At 54.1% G+C, this 19,897-nt stretch overlaps 4 protein-coding genes across 5 annotated transcripts in view; 1 reads left to right on the forward strand and 3 right to left on the reverse strand.

Moving 5' to 3' along the window:
- Window positions 1-3,172: 3,172 nt before the first annotated feature.
- On the reverse strand, window positions 3,173-4,144 carry LOC141465330 (olfactory receptor 5J3-like). Its single transcript, XM_074148689.1, has one exon. The coding sequence runs from the start codon at window positions 4,139-4,141 to the stop codon at window positions 3,173-3,175; it is 969 nt and encodes a 322-aa protein (XP_074004790.1). The 5' UTR covers window positions 4,142-4,144.
- Window positions 4,145-9,254: 5,110 nt separating this feature from the next.
- FEN1 (flap structure-specific endonuclease 1) lies at window positions 9,255-12,183 on the reverse strand. 2 transcript variants are annotated; one of them, XM_074149220.1, is made up of 2 exons: window positions 12,157-12,183; window positions 9,255-11,378 (listed from the first exon to the last, which is right to left on the reverse strand). In XM_074149220.1, the coding sequence occupies exon 2, from the start codon at window positions 11,375-11,377 to the stop codon at window positions 10,229-10,231; it is 1,149 nt and encodes a 382-aa protein (XP_074005321.1). In that variant the 5' UTR covers window position 11,378; window positions 12,157-12,183; the 3' UTR covers window positions 9,255-10,228. The 2 variants fall into 2 exon arrangements, with proteins under 2 accessions (XP_074005321.1, XP_074005320.1); XM_074149219.1 differs by having other exon boundaries at window positions 9,261-11,378; window positions 11,931-12,170.
- A 106-nt stretch (window positions 12,184-12,289) lies between these two features.
- Window positions 12,290-14,091, forward strand: TMEM258 (transmembrane protein 258). Its single transcript, XM_074149249.1, has 4 exons — window positions 12,290-12,339; window positions 12,621-12,730; window positions 12,833-13,006; window positions 13,951-14,091. Exons 1-3 carry the CDS (start codon window positions 12,337-12,339, stop codon window positions 12,957-12,959), a joined length of 240 nt encoding a protein of 79 aa, XP_074005350.1. The 5' UTR covers window positions 12,290-12,336; the 3' UTR covers window positions 12,960-13,006; window positions 13,951-14,091.
- Window positions 14,092-18,450: 4,359 nt separating this feature from the next.
- Window positions 18,451-19,897, reverse strand: part of MYRF (myelin regulatory factor) — a 62,408-nt gene continuing 60,961 nt past the window's right edge. The window contains exons 24-27 of the mRNA XM_074148690.1: window positions 19,656-19,730; window positions 19,379-19,481; window positions 18,767-18,841; window positions 18,451-18,537 (exon numbers count right to left, since the gene is read on the reverse strand). Coding sequence (XP_074004791.1) covers window positions 18,451-18,537; window positions 18,767-18,841; window positions 19,379-19,481; window positions 19,656-19,730 — 340 coding nt within the window. The remainder of the gene's footprint in view (window positions 18,538-18,766; window positions 18,842-19,378; window positions 19,482-19,655; window positions 19,731-19,897) is intronic.

A 19,897-nucleotide genomic window follows, 5' to 3' on the forward strand; every position in this document is an offset into this window, starting at 1 on the left:
TAAAAGAACTGTAGTGAAAAATGAATGAATGCGACGGCAACCAGTTAAAACCAGCTTTAAGGTGGCATGAAGAGAAATGCTATAAAGCTTTTAATCAAAGTTTCTGGTGTTTTCATGGAAAGTAGAGGTATTTGGACAATTTCCCTGAGAAACAGCGAAGGGATATCTGAACCACCTTATTCTGGGTAACTCAGGAGGAGGGATGAGAATCATTAACACACAACAAAAGAGCCCATTGCTCCGTTCTGCTCTGTCCTTCCATCCTCCATCCATAGGGATACACCAGAGAAGGCTGGACACGGTACAGTAACCGGGTTCAGGCCACTGGGTGGGGAAAAAAACCCAGTTCCCCTCTCCCTGAGACACCAGGGAGTGTAACGATGGTAATTGCCATGGCCAACCTCCCCTGGGGTCTCCACCCACACCCTCTGCCCAGGGCTTGGGCACTATTTAAGCTCAGCCCTGGGTCATTAACTACTTTTAGAGCTGGTCCTGGTCTTGGTCTGTTTTTCATCTTTCCTGGCTCGACTTTGGTCCTGGTTTTCCCTGGGCTATGGATGGGAGGTGCTGCTCTGCTCGGGCCCTGTGGGACCATCCCCTGTAGGCGAATCTATTGCCCACCCTGCGTCGTGGCCACCATCAGCTCCCAGTCTGCCTTCCCTTAGGGAGTAACTGGTCCTCGCTGCTCCCTGAGCCAGGTTGGATCATGCGAGTAGCGTGAACAACTCTTAATGTCAGACAAGACCCTCTAGTGTCCGAGCTGGGAATAAAGCACACTGTTACGAAAGTATAAGCGTTATAAAAATCTCTTCCCCCTCCTTCCTGTGGCTGACTCTTAAGGAGAAACCTCCCCTGCTCAGCTGCATGCTCTGGGTAGATTTTATTTAATTCTCTATTAGGTATCCACAATGTAGATTCTTACATCTGAGCAAAAAAAAAAAAAAAAAAGCTTGGATTATTGGTATAACACCACGGGGTGTGTGCCTAGGTCATTATTTCTGTGGCCATCTAAAATAAATCATGTTAGGGTATTTATCTTGTATCTTAGCTATGAAAAAACCCAGTCTCCAGACTAACTGGGACACAGCCATGTGCAAATGAACATTAAGTGACAGATGACCCTCTCACCTCTTCCCTCTATGGAGACCTGGCATCCCAGCCCCTATTGCTCAGGATTGCCGTTGGTCGTCTCCGCTTTTGAGAGCGTGAGGTTCAGCCGCATCCCTCGGTGGCACCTTCTCAGCAGCTCTCCTGGGGAAGGGTCGGCTGGGAGGAAATCTCATTCCCAACTGCCCCACGATGAGAAAATAGCCGGGGGGGGGGAATACTTCTCCGTAGGTAGGTACATTCAGTCCTTGCCAAAAGGGAGTGTTCTGGAGTCCTCAGCGCAGGAAGGACGTGGACCTGTTGGAGCGGGGCTAGAGGAGGCCACGGAAATTCTGGGAGGGCTGGAGCCCCTCTGCTGTGGGGACAGGCTCAGAGAGTTGGGGCGTTCAGCCTGGAGAAGAGAAGGCTCCGGGGAGACCTTAGAGCCCCTTCCAGTCCCTCAAGGGGCTCCAGGAAAGCTGGGGGGGACTCTGGGTCATGGAGGGGAGCCATAGGAGGAGGGGGAAGGGTTTGACACTGGAAGAGGGGAGATGGAGATGGGATCTGGGGAAGAACTTCTTTGCTGTGAGGGTGGTGAGAGCCTGGCCCAGGTTGCCCCGAGAAGCTGTGGCTGCCCCATCCCTGGAGGGGTTCAAGGTCAGGTTGGAGGGGGCTTGGAGCAACCTGGTCTGGTTGCTCAAAGGAGCACCACTCCACACCACCACTCAGGAGGTGTCCCTGTGGGACTGGATAATCTTCAAGGTCCCTTCCAACCCAAACCATTCTGTGATTCTATGAAATACCATTCCAGCTGCTGCTGCTTCTCCTCCTGAAGCAGACGTAGGTCAGAGGAAGCCGGTTTCTGTCCCCCAGGATGAGCCTGGATGAGTTTGACATCATTGCAGCTGTAGGAGACAAGGTGAAGGATGGGATCCAGGTGGGAGGCTGGGAGCCCTGCTCTGCCATCGGGTGCAGGCAGAGAGAAGCTGGAGCTTTCGTTCCCCAGGGATAGAAGGGCCTGGGAGTCCAGAAGGGTGGAAGTCCCTGATCATGCAATGCTTTAGCATCTTCCCGATGCGAGACCACAGCACTCACTGCCCCCATCCCCTGGCAGCTCAGTGGTCTCTGCTTCTCCTCCCTTCCCTACTTTTCATCCCCCTGGAAGAAAATGAGATTATTATTTTTTTTTCCTTTGCAGTTAGCCCAAAGTGAGGTGTGGTTTTTTTGGATATACCTCTCCAAAAGTCTCCAGTCCTCCATGAACTCACCTCTGGAGGATTCCCTGCTTGAAGTACAAATTCTTAAGGAGGTACGCTTAAGAGGGAAATTCTTTATGAGCTTATTTTTGCCACCTCCTATGATATTACATCATTTCACGGAACAAAAACCACAAACCACCCCAAGAGATGAGAAGGAAATATTTGTCAGAGCCCTGTAATGACCAGGTGTTTGTTAACGTGGAGTCTCCACAGATTTTAAAGCACGGTTAAAACTGGCTGCACCAGCTTCTGTAAATCATAGAATTATAGAACGGTTAGAGTTGGAAGGGACCTTAAAGATCATCGAGTTCCAACCCCCCTGACATGGGCAGGGACACCTCCCACCAGACCAGGTTGCTCAAAGCCCCATCCAGCCTGGCCTTGAACACCTCCAGGGATGGGGCAGCCACAGCTTCCCTGGGCAGCCTGGGCCAGGGTCTCACCACCCTCACAGGAAAGAATTTCCTCCTAATATCTAATCGAAATCTCCCCTCTTCCAATTTAAAACCATTACCCCTTGTCCTGTCACTACATCTCCTGACAAAGAGTCCCTCTCCGGCTCTCCTGTAGCTCCCTTCAGATATTGGAAGGCTGCTGTGAGGTCTCCCTGGAGCCTTCTCTTCTCCAGGCTGAACAACCCCAGCTCTCTCAGCCTGTCTTCATAGGGGAGGTGCTCCATCCCTCTGATCATCTTCGTGGCCCTCCACTGGACCTGTTCCAACAGGTCCATGTCCTTCCTGTGTTGAGGACTCCAAATCCATGTGGTTCCTTCCTCTCCCGGACACTGGATCAGAGACAATTAAAAAAGGGACGAAGCGGGAGTTTTATCAACTAATTGGGGTCGGTTTGGCCAGCAGGCACCTCACAAAAATGTTACTTGCCATGGCCTTCCTAAGCGCCTCCTTGACCTCCTTGTTCCTCAGGCTGTAGATGAGAGGGTTGAGCATGGGGACCAGGAGGGTGTAGAAGACGGCGGTGACTTTCTCCATCTCCAGGGAGTACTTGGAGGCCGGTTGCATGTGGCTGAGCCCTGCAGGTACGTAGAACAAGGTGACGGTCAGTAGGTGGGAGGCGCAGGTGGAGAAGGCTTTGTGCCTCCCTTCGGCTGACCTGATCCTCAGGATGGAGAAGAGGATGTAGAGGTAGGAGATGACGATGATGAAGAGGGCGGACATGGAGATGGCCCCGTTGAAGGTGACAAGCAGAAGCTCGTTGAGGCGGTCGTCGGAGCAGGTGAGTTTCAGCAGGGGGTTGGTGTCGCAGAAGTAATGGTTGATGACGTTGGGGCCACAAAAGGGCAAGGGCAACAAGCAGCACGTTTGGACGAGCGAGTTCAAGACCCCCCCGACGTAAGAGCCGGCCACCAGCTGAACGCAGACTCTCTGGGACATGGAGACGGCGTAGACAAGGGGGTTGCAGATAGCGGCGTAGCGGTCGTAGGCCATGACGGCCAGCAAGAACACCTCCGTGGTCACGAAGAGGAGGAAGAAGAAATGCTGGGCAAAGCAGGCCGAGTAAGAAACGGTTTTCTTCTCCAGCCAGAAGCCGACGAGCAGCTTCGGGGAGAAGACGGAGGAGTAGCACAGGTCGACGAGGGACAAATTGCAGAGGAAGAAGTACATGGGGGTGTGGAGCCGGGGGTTTGTCCTGATGAGCGCCATCAGCCCAAGGTTGCCCATCAGGGTGAGGAGATAAATCAGTAAGAAGATTAGGAAGAGAGGAGCCTGCAGCTTCGGCTCGCTGGTCAGGCCCAGGAGGATGAACTGGGTCACCGGGGTGTGATTGCCTCCAGCCATATCGCCCTTCCTCAAACCTGCTGGAAAGAGGAGGAACAGAGTGGAATAGGAAAGAGAAACGCAATTAGTCATTAACAGCACAAAGCTTTGACACTTGGGAGAACACCTCACTGCCCTAGGGTTCTCGGCAAATCCCCACAGGCAGAGCAACTCATCCAAAACCTTTCAAAAAAGGTGTGTTTTGTCCATGCTCTCTTTCATCAGGAGGCTGAATTTAAAAAAAAGGTTTGTTTTTTTTTCCTTTACAAAAAGTGGGGTTTTTCCTTTAAAAAAGTGGGTTTTTTTCCTTTTTAAAAAAAGTAGGGTTTTTTTTGCTTTTAAAAAAATTAATATAACCCCAGTATTTAATGATTTGAAAACTGGAGAAGGGGTTGAAAGGATTTGCAAACTTCCTCTCATTTCTTGAGAAGGGAGAAAAAGGGGAAGGTATTTAATTTTCACCCCCTGAGAAGACTGAACGCACGCGGTTCCTGACGACCCTGGGAGCCCCGAATCCATCGTGTCTTCTCGGATGGGCTCTGCCGGAGCCCCGGCTGCCCCCCCACCAGCCCCCCAACGAGCTGGGGGGGGGGGGGGGGGCGTCGCTCGGACAGAAAATGCCCTGCTGGAGAGCAAAAATGGGCTGAGCTGCCACATTTCTGCCGATACTCTCGGTCAGGTCCCAGCACAGAGGGGAATATTCCACCCCCCCACCCCCCCAGGGTGGCAGATCGCAGTGAAACAGGGTTTTATGACGCTTAATTTTCTCACCTGCTCCAGCTCAATTGTTATTTACGTGTTTTTCCCCACTCGGGGTAGGGAAGGGAGGGGTTTTTCAGGCTGCTCCTCACGATTGTGAGGCTAAAGTATAAGCTGAAGGTGTTTTATGTGTAATAAAAAGCTGTTGGCCATATTCACAGGAATCCAGGAGGTGAGGAGAGGGGGGGAGAAAAAATTAAAAATCATTTTCAGCAGGCTCCACAGAGCAGAGAGCCTTCATTTTCAACCCACACACCACCTTGCCCACGGTATTTTTTCCTAATCAAGCCCCTTCCAGTGCCAGTTACTCGCTTTTTCTGGCCGAGCACAGCAGATGTGAGGAATTCTACCAGCTTTTTTTTTTTTTTTTTTTTTGCTATAAATAGTGGAACCGGTTTTAATTAATAATGAAATCGGCGGGATAAAGAGCAGGGGGGATATTTGTTTGCGATGGGTGATGCCTGGCAGTTTTTTCTCACGCACCAGGACATGGGGAAATGTGTTATTTCGGCATCATTTTGGGGTTTAGGGGTTCCCGTTAGTGGCTCCCTCACGTCTGAGAGCTTTCCCTGCGCTCAGCTTTTCTGGTACCAACCCAGATTCTCACTTTTATCCCCGTAACAGGGAGATTTTTCACTTTACAAGTATTTCCGAGGTTCCCACCCACCGGGAATAGCTGGGAGGATATTTCTAGGTTTTGGCTGCAGCTGCTTTTTCTCTTCCAATAAAGGAATGTGGGGTTTTTTTAACAACACTCAAACCTCTTTATATACAAAAAAAAAAAAAAAAAAATCCATGACAGACCTACCCAGCCCTTCTGCTGGGACCGTGCTCTCACCTCCTGCTAACGAGGAATAATATTGCAGCAGCAGAAGGTTGCTCTGGGCTCTATGGGGTGTCTTTATTCTGCCCGGAGAAAAATCTAAGAAGAATAAATAAAATCTGAGCCCTAACACCACCACCCCCGGCCCCCCCCCCGGCCCTCCTCCCCAGGCTACGGGTCTCCGTGTAGCTCCGTATCTGTCTGCCCCCATCGGTTTATACACCTTCGGAGCAGAAAAGCAGCTTTTCAGATGTTTCCTCGGCGGTTCTATCACAATAAGGTGGTGGCACACACTTTGAAAGCCTGAAGATAATGCCTAGAAATTCAGATTTATGGAAAATATACAGCTTGGGTATATTCTGCTAATGAGCTTTTGCCCTGAATACTAACGCAGGGCATCCTAACTTGGGCGCTCGGGTTTTAGTCTTGGTCTAGATTTGAATCCTGAGCCTACTGTCCCGTTTTCCTGCGTAATACCATGTTCTTACCCCCTCAGCCGGGTGCGTCTCCCTGCGATTCGGCCCCGTCCTAAGGCAGAAAGAAGAAACCTGCCCCCTTTTCCTCCATTCCTCAAACACCCCAGCGTGCTACAGGAGGAGGGAAGCGGCAGTTTGTAGACGGGACGCTCGGGAGGGAGACCGAGGAAGGCGGCAGCTCCATCTGTGAGGAGCCATGGTGGTGGCACCAGCCTTTAGACCCGAGCGGGTGACGCCGCCGTTCCCCAAGGGCGACAGCTTCTGGATTTATTTACTCCTTTGGTCCTCTTAGGGGTAAAAATATCCCTGGAGTAAACCAGAGCGGAGCAAAGAGCTTCCTGCCATCACGGGGGGATCGTTAGAAACTCCCAGGAGATTTGAGAAGTTTGGACTCAGGTCCTGTCCTTCCTCACAGAGAACAGTGCGAGGCTCAACCTTTCTTTGCTCGGTGCCGATGTGGGAGCAGGGAGTTGTTTTCACCTGGGAAAGGAACCATTTGAGGTGCTAAATAATGTTTAATGAGATTCTGGGGCTTTATTCTCCTTTTCCAGAATTTATTAACCCCCTGCAAAGGTTGGGGCTGACCTGCTGGAGAGCAGCTCTGAGGAAAAAAAGGACCTGGGAGTCCTGGTGGACAACAGGATGACCATGAGCCAGCAATGGGCCCTGGTGGCCAAGAAGGCCAATGGCATCCTGGGGGGGCCACCAAGAGCAGCATGACCAGCAGGTGGAGGGAGGTCATTCTCCCCCTCTGCTCTGCCCTGGGGAGGCCCCATCTGGAGCACTGGGACCAGTTCTGGGCTCCCCAGTTCCAGAAGGACAGGGAACTGCTGGAGAGGGTACAGCAGAGGGCTACAAAGATTATGAGGGGCTTGGAGCATCTCTCTGATGAGGAAAGGCTGAGGGACTTGGGGCTTTTTAGTCTGGAGAAGAGAAGGCTGAGGGGGGATCTGATCAACGCCTATAAATACTTAAAGGGTGGGTGTCAGGAGGATGGGGCCAGTCTTTTTTCAGTGGTGCCCAGGGACAGGACAAGAGGGAACAGGCACAAACTTGACCATAAGAAGTTCCATCTCAACATGAGGAGGAACTTCTTCACTTTGTGGGTGGCAGAGCCCTGGAAGAGGTTGCCCAGAGAGGTGGTGGAGCCTTCATCTCTGGAGAGATTCCAGACCCCACCTGGACACGTTCCTGTGGGACCTGCTCTGGGTGGACCTGCTCTGGCAGGGGGTTGGAGGAGATGATCTCCAGAGGTCCCTTCCAACCCCATAGAATTCCATGATTCTCTTGTTCCAGAATTGATTCTCTGGTTGGACTGTGCAAATTTAGAGCTTCACTTCAACTCTACGGTTCAAGGCAGCCGAAAGCGCGAGTGCTGTAACCAAACACGCACAGAAATGGCTTTCTCTCCCTGAATATTTAACAGTTTTTATGGCTCGGACTTAAAATAAATCCCTGTTCTTCAGTTGATCACTCCTACGCCCCGAAATCCCACCACCGGCCCAGAGGTGCAAAGCGTAACCCGTTCCTTAGTGGGACCAGCACGAGCTGAGGGTACAAACCCCAAACCCCATTTACTTGAGGTTCGTTAGAAAAATTATACTCATTTAAGGGTGGCTTGCTCCGTCTGCACCCCTCGACGAAACAGGAAACTTTAACGGTGCTCCTGTGAGCCAACTAAAGGCAGGTGAACCGTCTGGGAAGAGTTTTCATCCTTCCCGCCTCCTTCCTTGAGCTATTCTTGGCTCCGTTATAAGGCGATACGTAATAAAGTGATGGACCAACTCCTGTTCAGGGCAGGAAGAAGTGGGCAGAAGGAACCAGTTACGGAAACCAGGCTTGGGTTGAGGAAAGGAATTTCGCAGTCTCTTTTTCCTGCTGCTCTTTTAGTTTATTTCCTTGCTACGAGCATTTTCCTGGCTCTGAACTTCCAAATATTCTTCTTTTTTTTTTTTTTTTAATCGCCTTTCATTCCCTCACCACAAACCCACTTCACCGTGGGACCTTTCCACGCAGTCACGGTGGAGGTATTCGCAGATAAAACAGGGAATATTTTAATTAAGAAGCTCCCGTGAAGACAAATTGAAACATTTAAACCAGTAAACGCTGAGGAACCACGACTTGTCTTTACTGCATTTTGAAATGAAATGAAGCAAGTAATTAAATCTCGAGGAGATAAAACGACTGAACTGCTGTGACGTCCAGGCGAGCATCAGTTTGGGATAACGGATCGGAGCGACATCACGGGAAAAGGGGTTTCAGGCTGTTTTCACTGAGATTTCTATGTGTAATAAGGGAGGGAGGAGGAAGGAGAGAGGGGGAGGAAGGACAGAGAGGGAGGGATGTGGCGGACACTAAAACCATCCCAGCAGAACCAGGAAAACTCAGCCAGGGTTCCACTCCTCCGCCAGGAAAGACAAACCACCGACAGGTTTGGCAGTTGCTTAAACTGTCTGTCCCTTCCAGCCGGAGGGAAAAAGCCTCGTGGCTCAGAGCGACAAGGATTCAGGGTTGAAAACAGAAATGCTGCCGGACAGAAGCCTTGGCAAACACATAAATGTAGAGGACGGGTGACAAAACATCACCCCAGGCGTTGATTTTGAAATCTGGCTTTCCCTGTAACGCTCTCTGGGTGCAGGTTCTGCCAGTGAGGTGACAGGATCAGTGACAGTGACACTGGTGGACAGCACAGGCGTCCACCTCAAAGCCCACCGGCTCCGGCTGCCCTCCTTTGAAGCATCCAGGCTCCCTCTTGCCAAAATTATCTCCAAGTTTAGGGTTCGGAATTTAAGGCCAGACCCTGTGGAAAGCACCAGATGGGAGCAGCAGACTTGTTATTTTGGGGTGCTCTGCTCTGGGGTCCCCTTCCCACGTGTGGGACGAGCTGTGGCCGGGCAGGGGGTCCCACTCGAGAAGCTCCGTGTCTACAAAGCATCCAAAAACCAGTTAACACCAGGATTAAAACTCCATTTTTTGACTTGTTGGCTGTCGTCACCAGCAGGTTTCCCCTCTAAACCTGCCCTTTGTCCTTCAGCAACGAGGTTTAAGCCGCTTCTCCCAGAGAATGAGAAACGCTGCACTTGTGGATAAATTTTATTCGGAAAAATCGAACCCGGGACATCGCTTCGACAAGCAAGAGGAAAAGACTACGCAAAATACAGAATAAAATAAAATAAGGAAAAAAAAAAGAAAAGAGGCACTATCTTTTTTTTCCTTCTGAGTCTGGGACCTGTCTGTGTACACGAGCTGAAGGACACCTCAGGAAACGGGGGAGCAAAGAGGCCTCCGTGTTAGGTTTATTAAAATTTTTTTCCTTTTAAACATAAAACAGAACCAAACAGCAAAATCCAGGCTGGGAGAGCTGCAGTCGCAGCTCAGCTCGACCTCAGTTTGAGCACTAAGAGGGGGCCAGAACTTTGCTGGGATGGGGATACTCCAACTTTTTTATTTTTTTAAAAAAAATAAAGAAAAAGTGATGACAATAAGGGGAGGAAGCACCCACACCCGATCCTCAATAAAGGGAGAGGTTCAACTCGGTATTTCAAGTCTCCCTTCCAAATCCAGCTCACCTTCCTGGCACCTACCTCTCTGTGGATGGATGGTGGAGGCAGAAACCTCTCATTTGTACCCAGTTTGCCCTCTAAATATTCCATTTTTTTTTAATTTCTTAAAGGAGGGGGAGTGTTTGTGATCAGCGCCTCCCTTTAACTCCGCATTCTGGGTATGACCTCTGCTCCCCATCACGTCTCAAATCGTTAAACACCACCATTGAATGCAATTCCCTGGTTCCTCCCCCCAACCTTTAAACCCCCCCAGGCTACGGTGCTTTCTTCTCTCCCAGCCTCCTACGTTACCGCCGCTGCGGGGGAAGACGCTTCTCCGATTCCCTAAGCTACATCCTTGGGAAGCACTTTAGCAACATCCCTCCTAGCACTAACACGCAGGACAGCAAAAGACGACCCTTTTTTTATTAGCCTAAAACTCCTGTTTGAGCAGAAAAAAAAACAAATCAGAGGGTTTTGGGGGTTTTTTTGTGGTCAGACAGTCTGGTTATTTACCCTTCTTGGTCTTTGCGGCAGCAGCATTGTTGGTTTTGGCTTTCTTCTTGGCCGAGCCCTTGGTCTCCGGCTCTTTGCGCTTGGCGGACGTGATGGAGCCCGTCACTTTAAAGAAGTCGTCCAGGCGGCCCTGGGTGCTGCCCTGTCGGCTCTTGCTCAGCCTCTTCACCCCGTTGCGGATCCGCTCTTCGTTGAACTGCTTCTCCCCGCACATGAACTGGACGAGCTGCTCTTCGTTGGGCTCGGTCCACTTCAGCTCAACGGCGTCGGGGTCGACGACATCGGGCTCCAGAAAGAGCTTCTGGGCCTCTTTGTGCAACCAGTTCTCGGGCAGAGGGTATTTCTTGGTGTCGATCTGCTGAACGATCTTCTCGATGCTTTTGTGCTCCTTGATGAGCTCGACGGCACGCTTGGGCCCGATGCCGCGGATGCTCTCACAGTAGTCGCAGCCCAGGAGGATACACAGATCCACAAACTGTTCCCAGGTCAGGTCTAGATCCTGCAGGATCCGGTTCAGGTGAAATTCCTGGATGGGCAGCTTCTTCGTCTCGCTGGCGGTAAGATGCCTCATCAGCACGGGACTGCCAAAGGTCAGGCAATCCATATCTTCCGTGGCAGCCGCGTAAACCTTCCCGGCCTTCACCAAGGTAGCGCAGCTGGCTTCGGCCTCCCCCGGCGCCTCCACATAGGGGATGCCCATCAGGGTTAGTAACTTCTTGCACTCATCATTGTGCTGCTGGGTCACCTTGACCAGCCTCTTGCTGTACTTCTCAATGTTCTCCTCCTCTCCGGCCTCCTGAGCCTCCTGCAGGTGTTTCTCGGCCTCAGCCCGGCGCTCGGTTCGCTTCGAGAGCTCCCCCGATTTCAGCTGCGGGGGTTTGCCATCAAAGACGTAAACGGGCTTGATGCCGTTCTCTACCATGCGGATGGTCCGGTAGAACATGCCCATCAGGTGGCTGGTGGTCTCGCCCTCCTCGTTCTGCAGGACCTCAGCTCCCTGCCGCACAGCGATCAGGAACTGGTAGATGCTCATGGAGGCATCTATAGCCACCTTCCGGCCAAAGTAAGACTTGATGTCATTCTCCCGGATGGCGCCAGGAGCCACGTCGGCAATAAGCTTGGCCAGGCCATGGATTCCCATCCTGGGGAACAGAAAAGGGGACGTTGGGATCAGCCTCTGCACACACACGGTGCTGGGGGGAGCTGGGGGCTAAGAGCTGGGCCGTGGGGGTGGTGTACCACCTAAGCAGGGAGGACCAAAGGGAGGTAGCTGCTTCTCCTGCGAACCATTATCCCACGGGCTATGGCCTCTGCTGGCTGCCATTACCTGGCTTCCAGCCTCAGCCCACCACTAGCCCCCTACCCACCATTACAGCCCCACCTCAGCCTCCCTAACACACCATTACCCACCCACCCCCCTTCCATTATCCCCCTCTTCCCTCCTTGGCCTCTCCTGACCTGCCATTTCCACCCTTCCTCCTCAGGGCCCACCGTTATCCTCCTCTTCTCATCACGGCCTTCCTCCAGCTCACCATTACTCCCCCCCCCTCTTTCTACTGCAGCCTCTCCGGGCCAGCAAATACTCACCCCAGCTGCCACTATACCCCCCCGACACGCCTCAGCCTCTCCAGCTGCCTTTCCCCGCCCTGGGCCCGCCTCAGCCACCGGGTACCTTCCCGCTTCCCGTTTCCCACCTCCGCCAGCCACCGTTATTCACCGCCGGGCCTGCTTCAGCCTCTCCAGCCACCATTATTCCCCCCTAGGCCCGTCTAAGCCTGCCCCAGCCGCCATTATCCCACCTCAGGCCCTCCTCAGCATCCTCCAGCCGCCATTATCCCCCCTCCCAGGCCCGCCTCGGACTCTCCCAGAGGCCATTATCCCCCTCCCGGGCCCGCCTCAGCCTCCCCCGGCCGCCATTACCCCGCAGCTCGCTCCCGCGCTCCCGGCCGCAATGCCCGCCGGGAGCCGGCGGAGCCAATAGCAAGGCGGCTCCCGCTAGCCCCGCCCACCCGTCCCGGCATCCCCCGCTCCCGCTGTCACTTCCGCTTCCGGGGCGGAGGCGACGTGTCGGAGCGGAGCGGGAGCCGGCACCTGGGCGACATGGTGAGGGCTGGGGCGGCGACAGCGGAACGGGACCGGACCGGGGACCGGGGACCGGGACTCGGGGAGGCCATGGGGGACCGGAGACTGGTCCTTGGGGCTGGGGTGACTGGGGACCAGGACTCGGGCCCAGAGGTCGGAGCCGGAGGCCGGGACTTGGGGCCAGGATTCCGGGGCGGGGCCGCAACCGGAGGCCGGGAGCTGGAGACCAGGACTGGGACTGGGACTGGGACTCGGGCCTCGGCCCCCGGCGGTGCCGCTCACCTTTGCCGTGTCCCCCGCAGGAGCTGGAGGCGATGAGCAGATACACCAGCCCGGTGAACCCGGCCGTCTTCCCGCACCTCACCGTGGTGCTGCTGGCCATCGGCATGTTCTTCACCGCCTGGTTCTTCGTGTATCCCCGGGCTGGGGGCGGGGGAGCGGGCGGGGGAGCGGGCGGGGGGGGTCCCCTCACCTTCCTCTGCCGCCGTTAGCGCCTTAACACCGTGGGCTGCAGCTACGAGGTGACTTCTACCAAGTACACGCGGGACATTTACAAGGAGCTGTTGATCTCGCTGGTGGCCTCGCTCTTCATGGGGTTCGGGGTCCTCTTCCTGCTGCTGTGGGTCGGGATCTACGTCTGAGGCCCGGGTGGAGGAGCACCGGTACCGCCTGGGGAACTCTTGCGGCTGTAAGTGCCCTGAGGGCCTAATGCTCAGGGTGGAGGGGTGGAAATCATAAAATCATAGAATTGTCTGGGTTGGAGGGGACCTTTAAGATCATCTGGTCCAACATCAACCTAACCCTGATAAAAACCATCACTAAACCATGTCACTAAGCACTATCTCAACCCATGTTTCAAATCCCTCCAGGGATGAGGACTCCACCACTTCCCTGGGCAGCCCATTCCAAGGCTTAAGAACCCTTTCCACGGAAACATTTTTCCTGGTATCCAATCTGAACCTCCCCTCGTGCAACTTGAGGCCATTTCCTCTTCTCCTATCACCTGTTCCTTGGGAGAAGAGACTGACCCCCCCTGGCTACACCCTCCTTTCAGGGAGTTGTAGAGAGCGAGAAGGTCTCCCCTCAGCCTCCTTTTCTCCAGGCTGAACACCCCCAGCTCCCTCAGCCTCTCCTCACAGGACTTACTCTCCAGACCCCTCACCAGCTCTGTTGCCCTTCTCTGGACCCGCTCCAGCACCCCAGTGTCTTTTTTTTGTGGTGAGGGGCCCAAAACTGGACCCAGCCCTCGAGGTGGGGCCTCACCAGTGCCCAGTACCGGGGGACGCAATGTAGCCTTGTGATGGCTGATCTTGACAAAAGCCACCTTTCTTCGGGGGCAAAGTTAGAACGTGCACAAAGGGCTGTGCTGTCATCCACCTTGCAGCCTTTGGGATTAAGCGTCGCGGCTACTGTGAGCTGCAAAGCAGCCCTCGGGTAACTCGGCTGGGGAGTGCTCCTGTGCCTGTCTGTTCTGTCTGGGCAGAGCTGGGGTTCATCCCCATGTCAGGCAGGAGGGAATTGCGTGTGCTGGGTATTGCCACCGTCCCTTCCTCTGTGGCATTTAGAGGCAGCAGAGTCTGGCCCTGGGGAACGCTGTTTCACTGACCTCCTTCATCTCCCCTTTGGTTCCAGGTGGGAAGCCCTGCAGAAGCTCTTTTTTATATTTCTTTTATACTTCGACGTCAAAGTCCGTGTCAGGCATGGACTGTGCCGCTGTCGAGCGACTTAAAGCAAACCAAACCTGAATAAAACTGCCTCTGTGATGCACCTGCCTTTGGACTCGTGGTTTGTCTTTTAGATACCTTTTTTGTTTTTTTTCACCTGGCTTTTCCAAACCACTTTGATACTGGCACAAGATCTCCGTGTGATACCACGGCCCCGTGTTTATCCGAGATTTCCACAGCTGTGTCTGCCCAGAAGCGTTTTGGTGCCACCTTGTGCCCTGGTGCAGCTCGACTGTATAAAATAAGGGCTTCCTGCTTCTTCCTCAGCTTTTATATCCCTCAACCTGCCTTGCCATCCCCTTCCCTCGCCCTTTTTAGGGAAGGCTGTGGCCCCTTTTCCGTGTAGAGTAGCCACGGGCTGGGGCTGTTCTCACCCCGACCAGACCCTGCGTGGGCACATCGGGAAATACAGAGGACATGGGAGGGTTCCTCCATCCTCTGGGAAACAGTTTTACAGCCCCTGGAGGAAAAGATTGTTATTTCATAGGAAGGGAGGAAGGTGCCAGGAGCCGTCCTTGGATACAAAGCAGTATTTATATATTTATTTATACGGGCATATTTACCTCCAGCATAAAACAAAGTCTAAATAAGCCAAAAAAAAAAAAAAAAACCAAAAAAACAAAACCAGACCAACCAAGGTGGGGAATCCGGAGACTCGGCACTCAAATTCAGCAAAATATAAATATAAATCAGAAAGAAAGGAGGGGGGAAAAAACGAAACCACGCTTGTTCCCCACCAATAAAAACCGATAATGGATAATACCTGCTAAGAAGGCAACTCTACAAACCTGCTGGCAATATACAGTGATTAAAGCTGTGGCAGCAACATTTAAACCAAACAAATTAGTGCTTTATTTTTTTCTTCTTTTTTTTTTTTTTTTCTTTTTCTTTTTTTTCTTTCCTTAATTCTTGCAGTGGTGGCGTAGTCTCTATTTACAGGCTTTAAGCTCTTAACGGGAGGACAGAATTTGGTGAATTTGCTTTTGAAACAAACTCCGAAAAAGGGCCAAACTTGAAACTTTTGGCGAGCGGCTTGGGTTTCCAGGCTCGTCCGTCCTTCCTTCTTTCCTTCCCGCTGGGAATGTCTGGAGAGGTGAAGCCTCCGGTCGGCTCAGAGCTCCCTCTGTCTCACGCCGGGAAAAGGCCTGATTGTGATCTCTCTTTGTTATTGATTGGGAATGGGGGAAACGTGGCTTTATTTAGGGCAGAGACACCCTTGGGGGGGGGGGGGAGGGATCCATGCTTAGAACCGATCCCGTGACCCTTTAATAATGACAACAACAACAACAACAAAAAAACCCCTTCTGAGCTCATTCCTGCCTCGCTGCGCGGTGGCTGCTGGAACCGGCGTACGCTTTGTGAGAGACTTTAAGACCAAAAAAAAAAAAACCCCATACTATTTGTGATACAAGATGCTTAAAAATAAAAAAAAAAAAAACCAAACGCGTTCTGAGTCCCTCTCCTCGTTCCATCCCAGGGATTGCTGTCGGCCCCGTGCCGCTCCGCTGGGAAACGGCCGCGTTTTTGCGCTTCGGGTGTTGCCTCGTCTCAATTCTTCAGCAAAGCCACCGCTTTCGAGCCACCTGTGGGAAGCCACTGGTCCCTCCTGCCCTCCCCGTAGCAGAAAAAAAAAAAGGCTCTAGGGATGTTTCCGTAGCCCCTCAGGCACTTGGGTTGCCAGCGGCCCCTCGTAAAACCCCGCGGCTGAGCGTCGTGGGGACATCTGAGAGGACATCACCTTCTTGGCCACTGCTGTTTCTTGGTGATTGATTGATTCGTCCCCTCCAGGAATGGCTTTTCCCGGGGCGAGATGTACTCCTGGGTCTCGGCTGGCCTGGGCCAGGTCCACCAGCGAGGGGGTGGCTTGGTGGCGGCAACGACTACGGGCCGCACTGTCACCTCTGGCCATCACAACGCCGCCCGTCACCTCTTCAGGGGTTACAGGAGGGGGATTTAGCCCGGCTCGACAACGCGAGGGGAAACGGCAGGTCTGGGAAGGTCACCCCTCAGCGGAGCCGACGGCGAAGAGCACGTGGTCATCGCTCGCCGGAATAAGGACGTGCCAGACTGGGCCACTGATTGCCAAGTGGAGAATAAAAGCTGCCAAGAAAGTAACTTCCCAGTTTGAGCCAAAAAAAACCAAAACCACCACAAAACTCAGGGCAGGTGGGAAAAAGGCTGAGCGGCCTCTCCAGGAGCTACGTCGAAGGGTTTCCTTCCCGGTTGCGGGGAGAAGCGGAGAATCCTGCTGAGCCTGGAGCTGACCTGCTTGTGCGTAGCTTCTCCTGAGCCTTGGGAACCTCTTGCTTTCCTGCTGGCCCTCCCCCCAAAATCGGGTACTCCCCCAGCTTCACTGCCCGGAACTCTCTGCTTGCCTGCTGGTCCCTGCTCAGCGCATTTAGAGCATCACCAAGGTGTAATTAAGGCATCTGCTGCCTGCAGGCTTAGAGAGGGAATGAAAACCTCACCTTGACACCGCCCTACAGATAAAAAGCCTTTGGTGACGGAGACACCAACTCCCGGAGATGTCCCAAGGGCTGCAGCCGCGTTGCTGGGACAAGCTGAGGAGCTCCGAGATGGGTGACAGGAGATAAAACCGCTCCCCAGGCTGAGAGAAGGACACGTGGGGTCCCATGAGGCGCGTAGAGGAACCATCTCTCTCTTTCTGGATGAAGAAAAAAAGCTCTTTAGGTGTTTGCAGCTCGTTTCTCCAGAGCAGCGGAGCCAGCCACGCGCTCCTCGGTGCCGGTAACGACAGGAAAGGGATCCCTGCATCTCTCTCACGAACGGTCGGAGTTGGAAGGGACCTCAAAGATCATCTCCACCGAAAGCAACCAATGCCAGCAGCCGGAGCCTGATGCCGTGTCCCCAAACCCAGTTTGGTTTGAGCTGCCCACGTCCAGCGATGGGGCAAGGCGTGTTCTTCTCTGAAGCCCCTCAGGACTGGCGTTTCCCCCCCTCACCGCCCTTCTCCAGCGGCTCTTTCCTTGGAGAAACGCCCCCTCAGACACCAGGACCTGGGGTGGCTTGGTCTCCAGGGACACAGACGGCACCGGAGCGGGATGAGGAGGAGGATGGACTCACTGGTTGGCCAGTCTGACCCGTCCCAGTTGGCCCCCCCCTTTGGGTTCCCACACCAGACACGCGTGGCTCAACGAGGACAGAACTGAGACCCATTTTTTACATGGCTTAAAAAAAAAAAAAAAATAGTAAAAATTCAGTAGTTTAGCAAGTGAAGAACTTGTAACAGTAAAAATACCCAAAATACGCTCAACATAACTGCTTTCTGAGAACGGCGGCAACCAAGGGCCCCGCACTTGCTGCCGTTCCCCGCTTTGGGGAGAGGATCGGCCTTTTTGGTGCCTGGTGGGGGATCCGTTTGGGGGTGTGTGTGTGTGGGGGGGGGAAAGGATAGGGGGGTGCAGCGAAGCCACCTCACGTGTGTCCCCCAGTGGTCCCCTCTGCACATCTGGGCAAGATGTGGGGCTCGAGAGCCGACCCGGCAGCTCCACCCGCTGGTGCCGAATGAGAAGAAAAAAGGGGTCCCACCACACTTCACGGGGTCGTTTTTTCCTCCCCTGGGCGGAGGCAGAGTGCCCCCACACGCGGTTTGGGCCCGGGCACAGCCCCAGCAGCATTTTTTTGGGGGGGTGGGGGTTGGTTCTTGAGTTTATCCATGGGATACGGTGAAAGTTAAGAGTACAGGGGGGGGACACACACACACAGACAGGGCTTAACGTCCAAGCGGCACCTTCGCTTGTTGTCCACAGAGGACAGTCCGGTGGGATGGGGGTGGGTGGGTTGTGTCCCGTGGAGCGGGGCTGCGGGGAATGGCCCTGGGCCAAACTAGGAAGGACCAGCAACTCCAGTGTAAGAACTTCCAGTAGTTCCAGGCGCGAGCCGCCCTTTCCAGGCCAAACTTCAGCCTTTCGCTGGTGGAAAAGGGCTCCAGTGTCAAGCGGTTTCCAGTGTCGTGAGGGAACTGGTGCGGCACGTCGGGGACCGGTACGGGATGGGGCTCCCCGGCCACGTGTGGTCCAGTGTGACGCTTTCAAATCCAGTGTTGCGAAGGGAAGGAGAAGCGACGGAGGACACAAAAAACGTCCGTCCCCCCCCGTAAGGGAAGGAGAGAGACCTTTGGGGTGGTGGGACTTGGTGGGAGATGAGCCCAGGAGCTCCCAGCGGGGCTGGTGGTGTGTCTGCGGCTCAGGTCCTACCTTCCTGCCTGTGTCACCAGCCGAACCAGCTCCACGTGTTCCCCTCCCCGGCCCCTTCCCCAGCAGCCAGGGGGGTAAGGTTGGGGCTGGGGGCTAGCAGAGGAGGGCGCGCAGGAGTCCTCCCCAGTGTCACCAGTCCCCTCCTCTCTCCGACCGGAGGGCACTGGCGCTGCCGGGACTCGCTCGCTCACTCACTCACAGAGCCAGTAAAACTGGAAATAATAGTCGGTGAAAAGGAGTCCCATCTCCTCGGGGGTGGCGCTGCAGTTGGCTTGGCCCTGGAGTTGAGGGGGGGGAGCGAGAAAAAGCGTTTAGAGACAGGGGGTAGGGAACCGTGCATGAATTACGTGCTGGGGCAGATTAAAAATCATCCCTCCCCACTCCCCACGGAGCTGTGGAAGGCCACGGTGGAGGCTCCGCAAGTGCAATGTGGCCACCAAACCTGCCACGGTCCCATTCTGCTCAGCCCTGGGCAAGAGGAAAGACGAAGGAGCTGCTGGTACTCACAGGTTGCGCCACTCTGAAGTGGTAGGTGAACTCCCGGAAAGCCATCATCACCAGAGGCCAACGGTGTGTGGTTTCCTGGGGGAGAAAAGGGAATAGAATCATAGGATAGCTGGGATGAGATGGGGGCTGAGCATCAGGGGATGTTCTCCCAGGTCAGACCCACTCTATGTGGGTCCCACACAAGCCAGGAACCTCTCCAGGGTCTGGAGTAGAGCGCGGCTGAGGGGCGTGAGGAGGCACTTGAAGGTAAGAAGGGTCTGACGCAGGCTCTGCTCGCACCAACCTGCAAAACTCCCCTGAAAGGGATTTCACTAGGACGCTTAACGGCATCTTACAGCCCGGTCTTCTCCCCACAGCCATGGGGAGGGGGCAGGTGGGGTGATTTCCTATGAATGACCACATGTATAAGGTTTACAGAGCCCCCCGTGGTGGGGTTGAGGGATGTCTGAGGGTCTTTGACGTCAACCAGTGCAGAGTATGGCTGTGTCTGGGCATGAATTCCCTCCAGCAACCCCTGTGCTGCCCCAGCCTGGCTGCCATAGTCCCTTTCCGGAGGGACGGGAGGTGCTGGGATGACACCAATGTGGATTTTCTGAGCTGGACCCTCCCTACCTGTGCGTCTGTGGCCTCGGCAGAGCTGCTTGTGCTGGTGGCGTCCTGGCAGGGGTCATTGGAGACAAGGCCACAAAGGGAGATGGAAACGGCAGAGGAGGAGCTGGGGAGAGAAGACACGGTAAGAGGCTGGGAAGGGGAGCAGCCTCCGCCATCTCCTCCCCCAGCTCAAGCAGGAGACACCATGGCCACCAGGCACAGTATCCAGCTGTATCCACAGTATCCACCACCTTTCAGGGCTCCCAAAACACCTACGAGCTGAGCCCTGACCACTCACTTCATCTCCAGGGTCAGGTTGGTGTTGGCTGCCGTCAGCTGGTTGACAGGGATGCGGTAGGTGAAGTTCCCGGTCCTGGGGAGACAGAGAGAGCATTAGACCTCCTTCAAGCGGCTGTGAGAGGACCCAAAGTGTCCGTTGGGCCGAGAATTCAGAAAGGAGGGACTTCCCACGGATGAGCTGGTCACCAAATGCCATCCTCCTGTCAATCTGCCCAAGGAGCAGCGTGGGCTGATGTGGGG

Source organism: Numenius arquata, chromosome 6 (genome assembly GCF_964106895.1).
Source record: "Numenius arquata chromosome 6, bNumArq3.hap1.1, whole genome shotgun sequence".
NCBI classification, from domain to species: Eukaryota; Metazoa; Chordata; class Aves; order Charadriiformes; family Scolopacidae; genus Numenius; species Numenius arquata.